General features: G+C 41.5%; 1 protein-coding gene across 2 annotated transcripts in view; it reads right to left on the reverse strand.

Annotated features, from left to right (window-relative positions):
• The window catches only part of slit3 (slit homolog 3 (Drosophila)), a 242,678-nt gene extending 229,076 nt beyond the window's left edge, over window positions 1–13,602 (reverse strand). Inside the window, exons 1-2 of one of the 2 annotated variants that reach the window (XM_052086348.1) lie at window positions 13,440–13,602; window positions 11,035–11,112 (exon numbers count right to left, since the gene is read on the reverse strand). In XM_052086348.1, the coding sequence (XP_051942308.1) occupies window positions 11,035–11,112; window positions 13,440–13,531 (170 nt within the window). In that variant the 5' untranslated portion in view covers window positions 13,532–13,602. Of the gene's footprint in view, window positions 1–7,955; window positions 8,597–11,034; window positions 11,113–13,439 lie in introns of those variants that run through there. The other variant, XM_052086267.1, reaches the window with a different exon arrangement.

The following is a 13,602-nucleotide window of genomic DNA, read 5'->3' on the forward strand; positions in this document are numbered from 1 at the left end:
CCAGCGCAGCTTGAGTCCACTAGGAGACAACGACCTCTTATGTAAACTACCTTTTTTCTATTGCCGATTATAAAAGAATGGAAAAAGGCAGAATCAAACTTGTTGATGAACAGAGAATGCATACTTTCTTCTTTTTTTTAGATACAGTGTATATGTCATAATTGAAGACAATATACTATTATGACAACATACAGTCTTGTAAATGTGAAAAAGTCTAAAACAGCTGTCACTCTATGTGTTATTATCATGAATCAAAGCTTGAATGAATGATTCAAAGTGCCATCAACAGCTTGCAACAGAAACGCAAAACAATTGGAAGAGTCACAAGAAAGGCAGATGTTGGTGTCTTCGGTTGTGTGCTTTTTATGTTCCGGATCACGTGATGCAACCTGACCTTTTGATTGTCCGCAACATCATTCACTCACCATTTACATTTCAAGTCCTTCATGTGCGCCAGTATGTGGGAGCCTCATCCTGTTGTGTGGGGTGCAGTTTCCCAGAAAGGCCGAAAACCAAAATTTGCTTTAGCCAGCTGGCCGGCAGAGTGGCACAACAAGTCATGAAAGAGAAGGTCAGCTGGAGCGTCACCCACTGACCTACAAGCACATGCCCAAACCTTTTGGTTTGGCTTAAGTGCATCAAACAGTTGGCAACCGCAGGATGATCAGCGGCATAATAAAAAACCTGCTTGTGGCTTTTTAAGTAGTAGTATTAAAAAAAAAGTCTGTAATAGCAATAAGCATAAAATGACATCAGTGCCACCCAGCCCGCGTTCTCACTGAGGCGCCCCGCAAACACGCACAAGTGCAGCACAAACAAAAACATGGCGAAGGCTTCCAAAACTCAAAGTGAAAACATTGCGGTTGGATGTAAGTCTTAAAAAGTCTCAACAGTCCGTGTGGTTGTTCGACTTAATCGGGCCTCGCAAAAATTCCGCTCGCCACCGTGGAATGTTGCCAGTGTCTCGCTCGGAAGAGGGTGTGGCGCTTCAGAGAGCCGGCAACCAATCAGAAGAGAGTTTTGAAAAGAAGAGGAGGCTCTCGAAAGTACTCTTTTCCCCCACTGTCTCGCTAATTTCTATTTAATTTAATAAGCATAAACAAAGTATTTTCATCCATTTTAGCACAACGGCTTTCTCTTTGCCATTCAGTATTTTAAAATAACAAGCAATTGCTCCATTTTTTAAAAAATTCCATTATCAATCAAAAAATGTTGTTCACTGACCTCCTTGCACAGCAGTGGCAACAATTTGAAACTAGCATCTCCTTAACAAAACTTTTAACATTCGAGCGCGTGAGTTTGTGTGTCTTGGCTAGGTGGGTGTAAATTGGACCTAAGAGCTCTCTCGTTTCCTCAGTTTGGTTAGGTCTATTGCCATCCCTCACCGTCCCCCGAATTCCCATCCATCTCTTCATCTCTTCTCTTAATTACATGCAAATGAGGTCTCAAGTGGCTTCCCAGGGGAAGGAACCTGAGAAAAGTGACAGGCCTAAGGAAACATTCATGTGAGCGTCGCTGGGGAAGAAAGAAGAGGTGAAGCCAGCTTGTTAACCTTCCAAATGTTCTACTGACAGTCTAAAAGAAAAGGTTTCCTCCTGCTGGCAAAAGGGGCAAAGTGAATGTGACGCTTTGAAAACCAGGTGCAAAGTGGCTAATTTGACTGAGCAGGATTGTATGACTTGACTTATGACTTGCTTAACCGATGTAATGACTTGACTCACTGCCAGAAAGCGCTAGCTAGCGATGAAAGTGGAAATTCCTGAGCCAGCCTGCACCCTGGGTATGGTAAGTAGCCCTCGCGGTAGTCACATAATATTAGCATATTCGTTTGAGAGCTAACATCTATAGCTTTAACAATCATTCAAAGGCAAAATGCAAAGGGGCTAGAAGAGCATCATGGCAATCACGAACATATACTGCAGTCAGCTAACCTGTTGTTAAAACCAAGTAGGGTCGCTAGACTCATATTAGTGTAGCCAGTTAAGCTTGCCAAAGTCTCAGAGCAAATCGCCCTCATGTTACTGGCATAAATGGTAACATTCATAGTAATGAGCTAAAAACACAGCCGATACAATCAACGATCCAGCCAAGAGCCAATCGCTAGCTTTGTGAACTGAAGTGAAGTGGCTAAGCTAGCAAAGATTTACTCATTTATTATTAAATATACAAGACCTTCAGACAATAGTCGAGAATGCAAAGAGGTCAATTTGTAAACGGTGAACTTGAAATATGCGGGTTCCACTGTATACAATGTATAAGATAAGATAGGAGGATACATTTGGGGAACGTTTGCACATGCCAGAGCATATCCTGTGCTGTTATTGGTCAGTCTGTGTTTCGGGTGGTGGCTTAGGTGGTCGAGTGGTCATTTCCCTACCCGAAGGTTTTGCATTTGATCCTCAGCCCTTGTGACCTTGTCAAAGTGTCCGAGAGCAAAACAGTGAACCCCCCCCCCCATCCCCCAGTTTCGGCTGATGCTGCATCATCAGTAGGTGAACAAGGAGACAGTGTTAAAAGTGCGCCGAGCAACTCGACGTGAGAAGAGCACTAGACAAGTGAAAGTCTATTTAACATTTAAAATGTCCATTTCAAGCTTTGTCTGGGTAAACATTTTAAATTTTGATCGACACTCCCCCTCTCCAGGCAGCCGAGCCGGTCTCCCGTGGTTTTCAATATTCCACGGCAGGTTATCCAGGGGTTATTTTCACCACCATTGACTTTTATTCCCACTTCTCTCCCCCTCTCAACCTGTGTCTTGTATTTGTAGCCCCTTCTGGGAGCCTTTTTTTACATTTGTATTGTCCAAGTGCATATACATGGTTTGAACTAGCGATTAAAAAAAAAAAAAGGAGGGTGAAAATAGTGCAAGGGAGGAGTAGGAGTAGCCCCCCCCCCCCAAATGGTTTTCCACTGGGAAATAAACAAGAGTTCCCTTCTCAAATGTATATTTCCAATATTCCAACATTAGTTTGGGGCGGGGGGGGGGGGGGGTGCACAATTAATAGGTAACAATGTGAGCTTCATTTGCACTTTCTACACGATGCCCGATTATTGACCGTTTCCAACTGAAATTGTCTGAAAAAAATTGTTTACTATTCATGATCTGCATAGTCTGGATGACCTTTGGCACCATGCTGCCTGTAACAGGTCAAATTTGGTACTACACCGGGTATTTTGTTTAGCGGAGGACACTCCCGATTGTTGGTGGAAATATTATGTGCGCGGTGCACCATGGTGGTCATCTGGAGTACAAAATGCACTATGAAGCACAGTTAAGCGTGGTAGGTTCATACCAATAATTGAGTCTCATCAGATTATTTTGAGCAATTATCCTGTGGTGTCTGCGTTCAGAGAGGCTTTTCTTACAATAACCGCTCTGAAAATGATTGGGGTGATGTTGAATGATGTTAAACTGCTTGCCTTTTACCATCTGAATTGTCTCAATGCCATTTGGCAAGGTACACTCGTAAACAAACGTGCTAAATTTCAAGCATGGCCCGATGGTCAGATGTCTGTGTTCCGATAGCGTTCCCTCCCGGATCTGCTTCAAAAACTTAAAATCACAATTTTTGCACCAACAAAAGTTGCTGCTTCATAGGCAGTTGGACACAAAGTGTTGTGTAATCGATTATGAAATTGATTCATCCTGGTTAAGATGTTCAAAATCTGTATGTGAATAGCCAGGTCATGACTCATTGAAATTGGCAACCAACGAGTGTGGTGGATCGATTTATTAAAATATGCATGAAATTAGAAACAAGTGTCTCTGGAAGCACATTGGGTGACAAAGATCCAACGTCTCGCTGTTTTCCATTCACCATCGCAAATAAACAACCGCTAACCGGGACCGCACTACATCTTGTGTGTTTAAGCAAGATTTTGTGCCAGGCTGTGAGCGAATGTGTCAAACGTTGTCATCCGACGCGGTTTGCAGGCGCAGTGGAATGAAAAAGGATGGCTTTGTTTCTCTCTTCCCATTGAGCATCACATCAAGTAGGTGATACAGTCGAGTGAAAAGTCTTCTAGAAATGCTTGACTGGGATTATGGCGTGTAGAGAAAAAGTGAATGATTCAAAAACTCTTTTAAAAATTGTCTCTTTTTAGCCGATAGGTTTTTAATCCACATTAACACATTACAACATATGGACAAAATAATGGACATTCAAACATCCGCACCCAGCAGGAAAAAAAATTAATGGAAAAAAAAAAATATTTTGGAAGATTTTTTGCAAATGCTCTGACTCATCTCTTTATGCTAATTCATCGGTTATCTGAATTTTATGTTGCCTAAAGAGCCTAAAAAAAAATCCATCAGGCCCCACATTAAATCAAGGAAAAAGATGAGTGAGAGTGGCAAAGAAGGCCCCAAGTTTTTTGGGGAAAAGACAAAATTCATGCGTTGCATCCTATTTGATCACAATTACTACTGTATGTTTTTATGCAGTACACTCAGTGGGGATTTTTGGTATGTGCGGCCACACAAGTCTGCATTTTACATGAATCGGGTGTTCTATTGGGACCACGAAAAGTAAAGCATTGGCATTTGGAAAGGAATTTGCAACCCCTTGTGGAGGCACGAGAAGATTTCAAGGATTTTGGTAATCACTATTGACGATGTCAATGAAGGGTGGGGGCGCCGGGAAGTCCGTATCAAGTTGGGGTGGGGGACACGGTTGGTTCTTGCATAGGGTCATTTTAAGTGTTGGGACTGTCACTGAGTACAATACTGACGATTATTCAAAAATCATATCCCAATATTTTTTTTACTTAAGGAGATGAATGATATTCCCATTCATTTCAATGATGAAAAAGGATTTATGAGTTGCACACATAATTGATGCCCCGCAACTGCCCCCTCCTCAAAAAAACAACTTCTACTATACAGTAAATGCCTATAGATAATAATAATAATAATAATAATACATTTTATTTGTGGGCGCCTTTCTAGAAACTCAAGGACACCTTACAACAAGCAGTTAAAATCACGAGTACAATGTTAAAAAACTACATCAAATAAGATAAGAAAAAATACAACAAAATAAATATACCATAAGATGGCATTCGTTCATCTTCCGAACCGCTTCATCCTCACTAGGGTCGCGGAGGGTGCTGGAGCCTATCCCAGCTGTCTCCGGGCAGTAGGCGGGGGACACCCTGAATCGGTTGCCAGCCAACCGCAGGGCACACAGAGATGAGCAACCATCCACACTCACACTCACACCTCGGGACAATTTAGAGTGTTCAATCAGCCTGCCACGCATGTTTTTGGAATGTGGCAGGAAACCGGAGCACCCGGAGAAAACCCACGCAGACCCGTGGAGAACATGCAAACTCCTCACAGGGAGGCCGGAGCTGACGTGCTAACCACTGGACTACCGGGCCACCCCATAAGATGGCATCTAAGGACAATTTTTGTCTCAATAAAGTTCTTCGACGATTTCTTTGCACCAAGATGGTGCACTCGAGAAGGTGCCGAACTGATATTGCTGACAAAAAATGTGTATGGGCAAATGTGTGAATGCTGAAAAGTGAAAATACAGAGGCTCACTTCACAGGGACTAAACAAGACTCAACACATCGATCCAAACAACAAAACTGCAAAAAATAGGAAACAAATTAGTGGATAGGAAGTGATTCCAAACAGCCTTGGAACAACCACTATTTTTTTGTTAATGCATCATTTGAGAATATTCCTCAAATCCCCCGTTCAATCACAGCCTGCTCTCATTATTTATTTTCAGAGTCTAAATGTCTTTGGAGAATTGCTGTGTAAAGGCCAACAAGTCCCTGAAGGTCACACAACTAAAGGAAAAAAAATTAAAAAGAGGGGCCCCAGGCTGGTGGCGCGATAGGTATTTTGTTAGCGGCTACTTTATCAGGTATGTTTGCATAATGTAATGGAATGCGAGTTTATGAAGTACTTAAAGGCTTAAACTGCTATTTTAAAAAACAAATTTTTGGTGGCCTCAACAGCAGCAAAATGCACTTTTTGTCAATGTACACAGCTTGATGAAAATATGTCTTTTAGGGGTCCTGAATGCAAGTCCCAAAATTTTAATCAGTCGCAGACCCTCCCTTGGAAGTTAAATCAGCCCCGACCCCAGTTTACACCAATAGACATGAAATTTGGGAGAAGCATCTCTCCCAACAGGGTGCACAAAAAAGCCTCGAGGACCCATTGTTAAAGATAAACAGAAAGTCCGTTATTTTGGTTTTAAGCAACCATTTGAGCGAATTTCAAAATTCAATATCAGACAATACCTACAACAGAATTTATTCTATTGAGCCCCAATTTGAAGCGGACAGATGAGTAATGGGAAATTGTGACGCTTTTCTTGCCACATCCCAGACCCACAAAAACCTCAGTTGTGATATTTTTGATGGCTGTTTGCAAAAAAACGAAGCACATAATTTTTTTCGGGGGTTTTGTTGTTTTTTTTGTAACCCAACTCTCGTATTAGATTCCAATGACTGTTCCTAATAAAGTGTCCAGTGTTTGCTCATGCATCACAGCATGCAAACCATATCAGTGCCCCACTTGATTCCTTTGCACTGATTGTGTTTGTTGTCTCTGGCTCGGCTGTGTTGTGGATCGCCTGCGGCGGCTTTTTGAGGGGGTTTCACCATTAGCATGCATAATCACTTCCATATAGCAGCATAGGTGTGTGCGTGTGCATGTGTGTGTCACATCATCGCATTGCACTCAACAGGTTGGGAAAGTTTCCAACTTAAAACCAAGTGTACTAAAATAAAATCATGCAGAACAACTATTAATACTTTTACCAACACACACTATCAACCATGTGCCTGATTGATCAACTACAATAATAACTCAATGGTTATTCTGATGATTGTGTTCATTTTGGGTCGACTACTTCTGTTTGCGGAAGCCTGAAAAGAAAATTATTAGAATCATTACTTTTTTAAAAGTCATGTGTATTTCATCAGTACTGGTGATAAATTGACTTGGAGAACTTTTTCCATTTAGTTTTTCCATGTTACGGTCCTTTTAGCCGATGCAGTTGGAAAAAGTTGCATTTGATTCAACTTCTAAGGGGCAAATCTTGATTGATAAGGATCAAAAGTCAAAGTGTACTCTTAAAAAAGTCAAGTCTGTTTCATTCACTTTAAAATGTCAACACAATTGACAAGATAACACCTCGTCTCCCACGCGATGTTCTTTCATGTAGATCAAGTTGGACAACGTTTCATTTCACTTTCAAGGTGCACATCTTAATTTTTAAGAAAAATGAAACAAAAAAAATCAAAAGCGTATTCATAAGTGACAAGTCATCATAATTTAATTTAATCTAAATCATAATAAATGAGACAGAACTTTTTCACATCACAGTTTTGCCAAGAAAATGCCTCCTCTTCCAACTGTTAGATTTAGGTAAGTTGGAAAAAGTTGCATTTAAATTTAACTTGGCAAATATTTATTTTGGGCAAAAAAGAAAAAAAACTTGCATTTTCTTTTGAAAATCTAAACCAGGACTGTCGCCTTTAACTCTAAATCGTGATTTGAAAAAAGATGCTTAAAGATGTTTATGTATGTGCGCGCGTGTGTGTGTGTGTGGGGGGGGGCAGGGGGATAAACTCCAAACTGTTATAAAAGTTACTTATAGAGAACTATGGCACTCATAAATTTGACCATCACCCCATTTTAACCAATTTGTTGACAAGCCTCATTATTTTTCAGTTTTAGATATTCCAACACAGAACATAAAGCATTCTTTGACAACTTTTTTACTGCCAACACAAAAAAGTGTTCGGGTGTAACTTTGTGGGGGGTAATGCATCTTACTCAATTTTTAAGTAGCAAATCTTTATTTTTAATCGCATGCTGACTCAAATCTTGACAACAAACGATCCTTCAGTTGCACAACGTGGTCAAGTAAATAACTCAAAGTGATTTGCGCAAAATGCAAGGACGCAATCATTTGGTGCACACTTACAAGCGCTCAGCTCCGCGCGGGATCCCCTTCGGTACCGTCTTGAGCCCCAGACCCTGACAGTCCACATGGGATCCAGAGCAGCTGCACTTGTGCGGGCATGCGTGCACGCTGGACACACACAGAACCAAGACCGGGGCCAAGGAAAGAATCCAAAGCCAGCTCGGTTCGGTCCCCCGAGGCATGATATCCACTCCGATTGAATTCAAACAAGAAATCCTTGCGGCTGTGATTGAAAGTTGGATCTCCAAGCGTTTGAAAAAGAGAAAAAAAGTTCCACCTCAAGATCGTAATGTGTGGAACCGACACTTAAAGTTTTTGCTAAGTAAGTTAAATCACATCAATAAGGAGCAAAGATCAACAAAAACGCTCAGTAAAGAAGTTCACATTCATCCCTCAAGTTGATGCGTAAAGTCTCCGAAAGTGGTTCCCCCCATTCAATCCGGCAAATCAGTACATCCAAAACTTCTCATTCGGAGAGGTGAAATGTTTAGTTTGGGGAGGGGGAATAATAACTAGTAGCATCCCATCACGGCCGTGCGATAAAAGATGTGATGTCATCAAAATAAGAAGAAAAGAATGAGAAGGAAAGAAGTCACCCGGAGTGAAGTTGAGAGGGAAGTGGCGCAGCGCAGACTGCTGCGCGCTGAAGGTTTGGAGCAAGGACATCCCCCCCCACTACCCACCAACCTCCTTTCATTCCTCCCCCCAAAAAAACATCTCCTCCCACCTCCTCTCTTTTTCTCTCTCACACAACACTCAAACTTTTAGTATCCCCCAAAACTATTAATAGATGCATTTTGGGCCGTTCAGTTTTTGTTTTTCAGGCCATTGTTGCCACAGGTCAAAATTAAATTCACACCGACCTTGAACAAACCCAAACGAACTCTGACGTGAGCACCAACAGTCGCAATTGTTTGCACTTCACTGGTAGAGGGGCTTTAGATTTGTCCACTAGCTGGTTTGCGTCCCCCCCCCCCCCCCCCTTGAAAGCATTCAGGAAAATGTCAAGGGTGCCTTGGTACTGAAATGAGAAGATGCCGGATAAAGCTGTATTTGAACCGAAGTTAATGCAATGCATTGTTAACATTCCAACCTAGATTACCTTTCAATTTCTAATACTGTGGAACCTTGGTTTTATTGATCTGATCCAAAAAGTCTGTTGAAAACTGAATAGTATGATAACCAAAGCAATATTTCCCATTGAAAAGAATGTAAATCCTTCTAATCTGTTCTAGACACCCAAAAGTATGAACAAAAAGAAATACATTTGGCACAGAATGCCTACAGTCTAACATACAGAAAATAATGTCAACTGTTGCACATGTGCAGGAAATGCTCTGTGTGGGTTCTTGATTCCAAGAAATGAGTGGCTGAGTCCCGCAGAGGTGGACGAGTTGGGTCCGCACCATTTTTGAAACAATATCAACGAAATGTTGATGAGAAATCATGGAAAATACAATCGTTTGAAAACCAAGGTTCTATTGTGTTTGGATTTGTTCACCATGGCGTGCTTATTTTTACCCATTTTAATCCTGCAACAACATTTTTCTTGCTTCTGAAATGATAGCTGATTTCATGTTGAATATTGTGCCTTAATATAATTCAATAATAAATTGATGAAAGACCTTCAAATTCTAAGCATGGAGTCAAAGATCATATTTCTGCATAAGTGCTGAGCAACTTGCTCTCGTGCTCTCATATTGGATAATATGTCTTAACCGAAGGACCTCAAACATCGGAATGGTACATTTTTTCATTAGTCCCAAATCAAATTAGAAAATAAATATTTACAAATGAAGTTGCATGTCTCCCCTGCCCCTGATCCCACTTGCACTATTTTAAAAATGCAGCAAGATTTGAAAGGTTGTTGTGTTCTTTTTAACATATTTTAAATTATTATTCAGCTTAGGTACAGGTTCGTACTCTCTGACCTATATGTAACCTTTTATAGGACCATGTAATATGATAATCAGTGTACATTGAAATACTTGCATTTTACCGACTAAAAATTTATGCATTTCACCCATTCATAAAAAAATTATATAATAAAAAAAATTAAATGTGGCCCATTACTGCGGAAAATATACCCACTGCATCGCTATTGATGAATACAGACCGACTTTATTATGGTTGAAAGAATGTTTAATTAAATGCCAAAAACAGAAAAAAACCTACCAACAACAACAACAAAACAGTGTCTTAAGTGCTTCAATGACAAGGTGAAGTCTTCCGGAGCTTTAAAAATGTGTCTCCTTGACGCACTTAATGACTTAAACGGTCAGGTTTCAGGATGAAACATGATTCTAGTGTTACAATATTTTCTATTTACTGCTCCCCACAACGAGTTGACTAGCCACACACTATCAAAAGACTTGACGGTGAAGTCTCTCCCTTCAGCTTGTTAAAATTCTGCTGCCCCCTATTGGTCAATTCTCCCCATGCACCCTCCAAGCTGTTGAGCCTCTCATTCAAAATCACGGTGATCAGTAAAATAGAGTTTGAGGGGGGTAGGAGGAAGGTAAAACCTGAGTTGTCTAATGGAAAGCTCATAAATACTGCAAAGCCTGCGAGCGACAAAGTAAGGCATCGAGTGCATCACGGCGGGAGCGAGGCTAATTAAAACATTTGTTTCGCTGTTGTGTGGACTACTGATGAAACCTGTGGCAGCCCCATTACGCTACCGGTTAAATTGCTTCAATAAAAGATTGCACTACATAATGGATTTAGTACAACTTTCAATAAAGGAGTGACTTTTCTAAGTCATTAGTCGTGCAGAATGTGGAATTTCAAGGCCATGATATTAGATGTCAATGTAATTCATTGTTACTGGAGGAATGGTCTAAAGTACATTGTGATGAATTTTTAAAAAAATGTTTATTATCTTTTTTTATTTTTCATAGAATGGGCATATGCATGCTTACCGTTTTTATCGTGTGTGGTATAACATTATATATATATATTTTTTTTTGAAAGGCCAATTATGAAGTCAGGCAAATGTAGCAATACAGCATCAGTGACAATTCCAACTCAAACCAAGCAAAGATGTGTGTGTGTGTGTCCAAAAAGTAAAACGACTCACCCTTTGAAGACTTGGAACAGGGAAGAGGAACTTATTTGCAGACAGAGCCATGCAACCACTTTGCGGTCACTGGTAGCCCTGTATAGTGACATCACAAAAGAAAAATGAAAGATAAAGCTGTTGATGTCACCCAATGTGATTGATTTGACTCCAAATTTTTGCCCAAAGATGTGGGTGAATTTGATGCCTTTCAGAATGTTCCAGTATACTCTTGGACCGTGTTGGTCAAAACCAAGCATTATTATTATTATTATTATTATTATTGCTGGTATCAAAGGCAATTTTCTTAAGAGATATCATACACATAGCCTTTTACCCACAAAACCTGCCACTATTTTCTAAACTGCATGTCGTCCCTCCACCATTTTATTAAAATTTCCCCCTTGCGGCACAGCCACTTTTATTATTTCAGGCACATGTGAAAACGTAGTCGGAGCTCAACAGCAGCGGGACGGCAGAAGCGGTTCACTTGTATTCCCTCAACATCCAATCCTAGTTCTGGCACGATGGGAAATTAAAGCCGGTCAGAGGCAACAGGCTGTGCCGCTGGGGCTGGGCCCCCCTGCGCCCGAGGCGCAGCCTGTCAAAGAGCGCGAACCTCACAACTTAGCACCTGTAGTGAGGCCTGCTAATGTGCAGAATGACATGTTGATATCTGACGGTTCGTAAAACAGATGCTTTTTCACCCCACGCAGTGAGGGGGAAAAAAAACAATACACCTTGGTACTTTCAGTCATAGATCTGTAAAGTGAATTGAGAGATTTGTTTCCAAATACATTATACACATTTGAAGATAATTGTTGAAAACGTGCAAAGACCAAGAGCACTATTGGAGCATTAAACGGTTTCTCAACATTTCAGCTTTCCTGATTTTTGGAGCCCAGTGACTCACTTGGGTGCATGAGCCCGTCTAAATCCCCTATAAAAGTGTCTTCGTTCACATTAGTGAAAATGCATCTTCTCATCATAGAGTCGACTGGCATGACCGCTTTAGAGCGCCACGTCGGCCGTAAGTCCATGCCGATGTCATGCAGAGAACATGTTTTTTCTAAAAAGTCTGACTTGATGGCCAGCATGTGGATCAGGGCTTGGGGCTTGCATGACTGCTTCAGAGTGCCTCATTGTAGACTGTGAGCGCGCGCACATCACACAGATAAAGCGGAAGAGCAAGGGGTGGGGGGGGGGGGGCTAATAAAGAAGTCAGATTTGATCAGCAGCATGTGTACATGGGCTTGGGGCTGGTGTGACTGCTTTTGAGCGCTTCAATCTTTGCCGTTGGTCCATACACATGACAGAGAGAGGATGGAAGGGGGCAAAAGGGCAAGTCAGACTTGACAGCCGGTGTGCGGACAGGGGCTTGGGGCTAGCAAGGCCACTTGATAGTGCCTCGCTGTCAGCCGTAGGTGTGCGCATGTCACGTAGAGAAAAGCAGATGTGTGCTGAGGAGGGAGTTTTATTTTTAAAAAGTCCAACTATACAGCCAGTGTATGGACCGGCGGAGCCTCACACTGGCTTGGCCACTTTACAGCACCACGTTGTCAGCTATGTGTTTGCACGTCACAAACTTAGACGGAAATGTGAAGACATCATTTATTTATTTTTTCTTTTTAAAAAGTCTGACTTGACACTCAGCATTTGGACCGGGGCTTGGCGCTGGCATGGCTGCTTTAGAGCACCTCACTGTTGGTCATGGGTGGTCATGCAGGTCATAGTGAGAAGACAGAAGAACAAAAACAACTCACATTTGCCATCCAGTGTGTGAACAGGCACTTTGGACTGATGTGGTGACTTGAGACTGCCTTGTTGTTGGCTGTGAGACATTATCACAGAGTTAATGAGGAAGAGCTACTTTAGAGCATGGCTGCTTGGGAGCATGGCTGCTTGAGAGTGCCTTGTTGTCACAGCATCTCCAGAGGCTTGAAGTGCACATGTATTTTCTTTCAAACATGTAGTTATGTGCAGGCATTAAAGCAATGCTAGACGAAGTAGCATCCATTCTTCAAGTTTATAGTTGTGGCATTTGATTTTTTTTTCCCTTTACAGGGATTTCAATGTCTGACTGTGGCCAGACCTCTATCAGTGTATGTCAAGTGGCCCATCACTGAATTTGGATTGGGGTGGGGACTATATATAGATGGTCTCAGATGGACAAAATTTCACATAAAAACACTTGTGGCATCACATTATTTCTATATCTCACAAACATTAAGCTCCAGGCCGACTAGGTCAGAGCAACACTGTCCCTGGTCGTCAACATAACACCTCTGCAAAGGAACTTCTACAGCAGTCAGCAGTGCTATTACAAACAAACACATCATTCCTGACAAACTAGCCAGAAGAGATGTAGCAGTGAGGAATTGTGTTGCTAATTGGTCTTAACATGATGTGAAAGTCCATTTACTTACTGGGCGTCCATGGTGGTCGGTGCACTCAAACAGCCCTTGAAATTAGGCCCGCTAATGTTGTTATCTCCACTCACTCTGTGCTTTGCTTTCATTAAGCTGATTTACTTTGCAATTATTCCAATTAAGCCTGAGTGCTTCTTCTATAAACAAAACGTGTTTTTCT

This window comes from Hippocampus zosterae, chromosome 1 (assembly GCF_025434085.1).
Source record: "Hippocampus zosterae strain Florida chromosome 1, ASM2543408v3, whole genome shotgun sequence".
Classification (NCBI taxonomy): domain Eukaryota; kingdom Metazoa; phylum Chordata; class Actinopteri; order Syngnathiformes; family Syngnathidae; genus Hippocampus; species Hippocampus zosterae.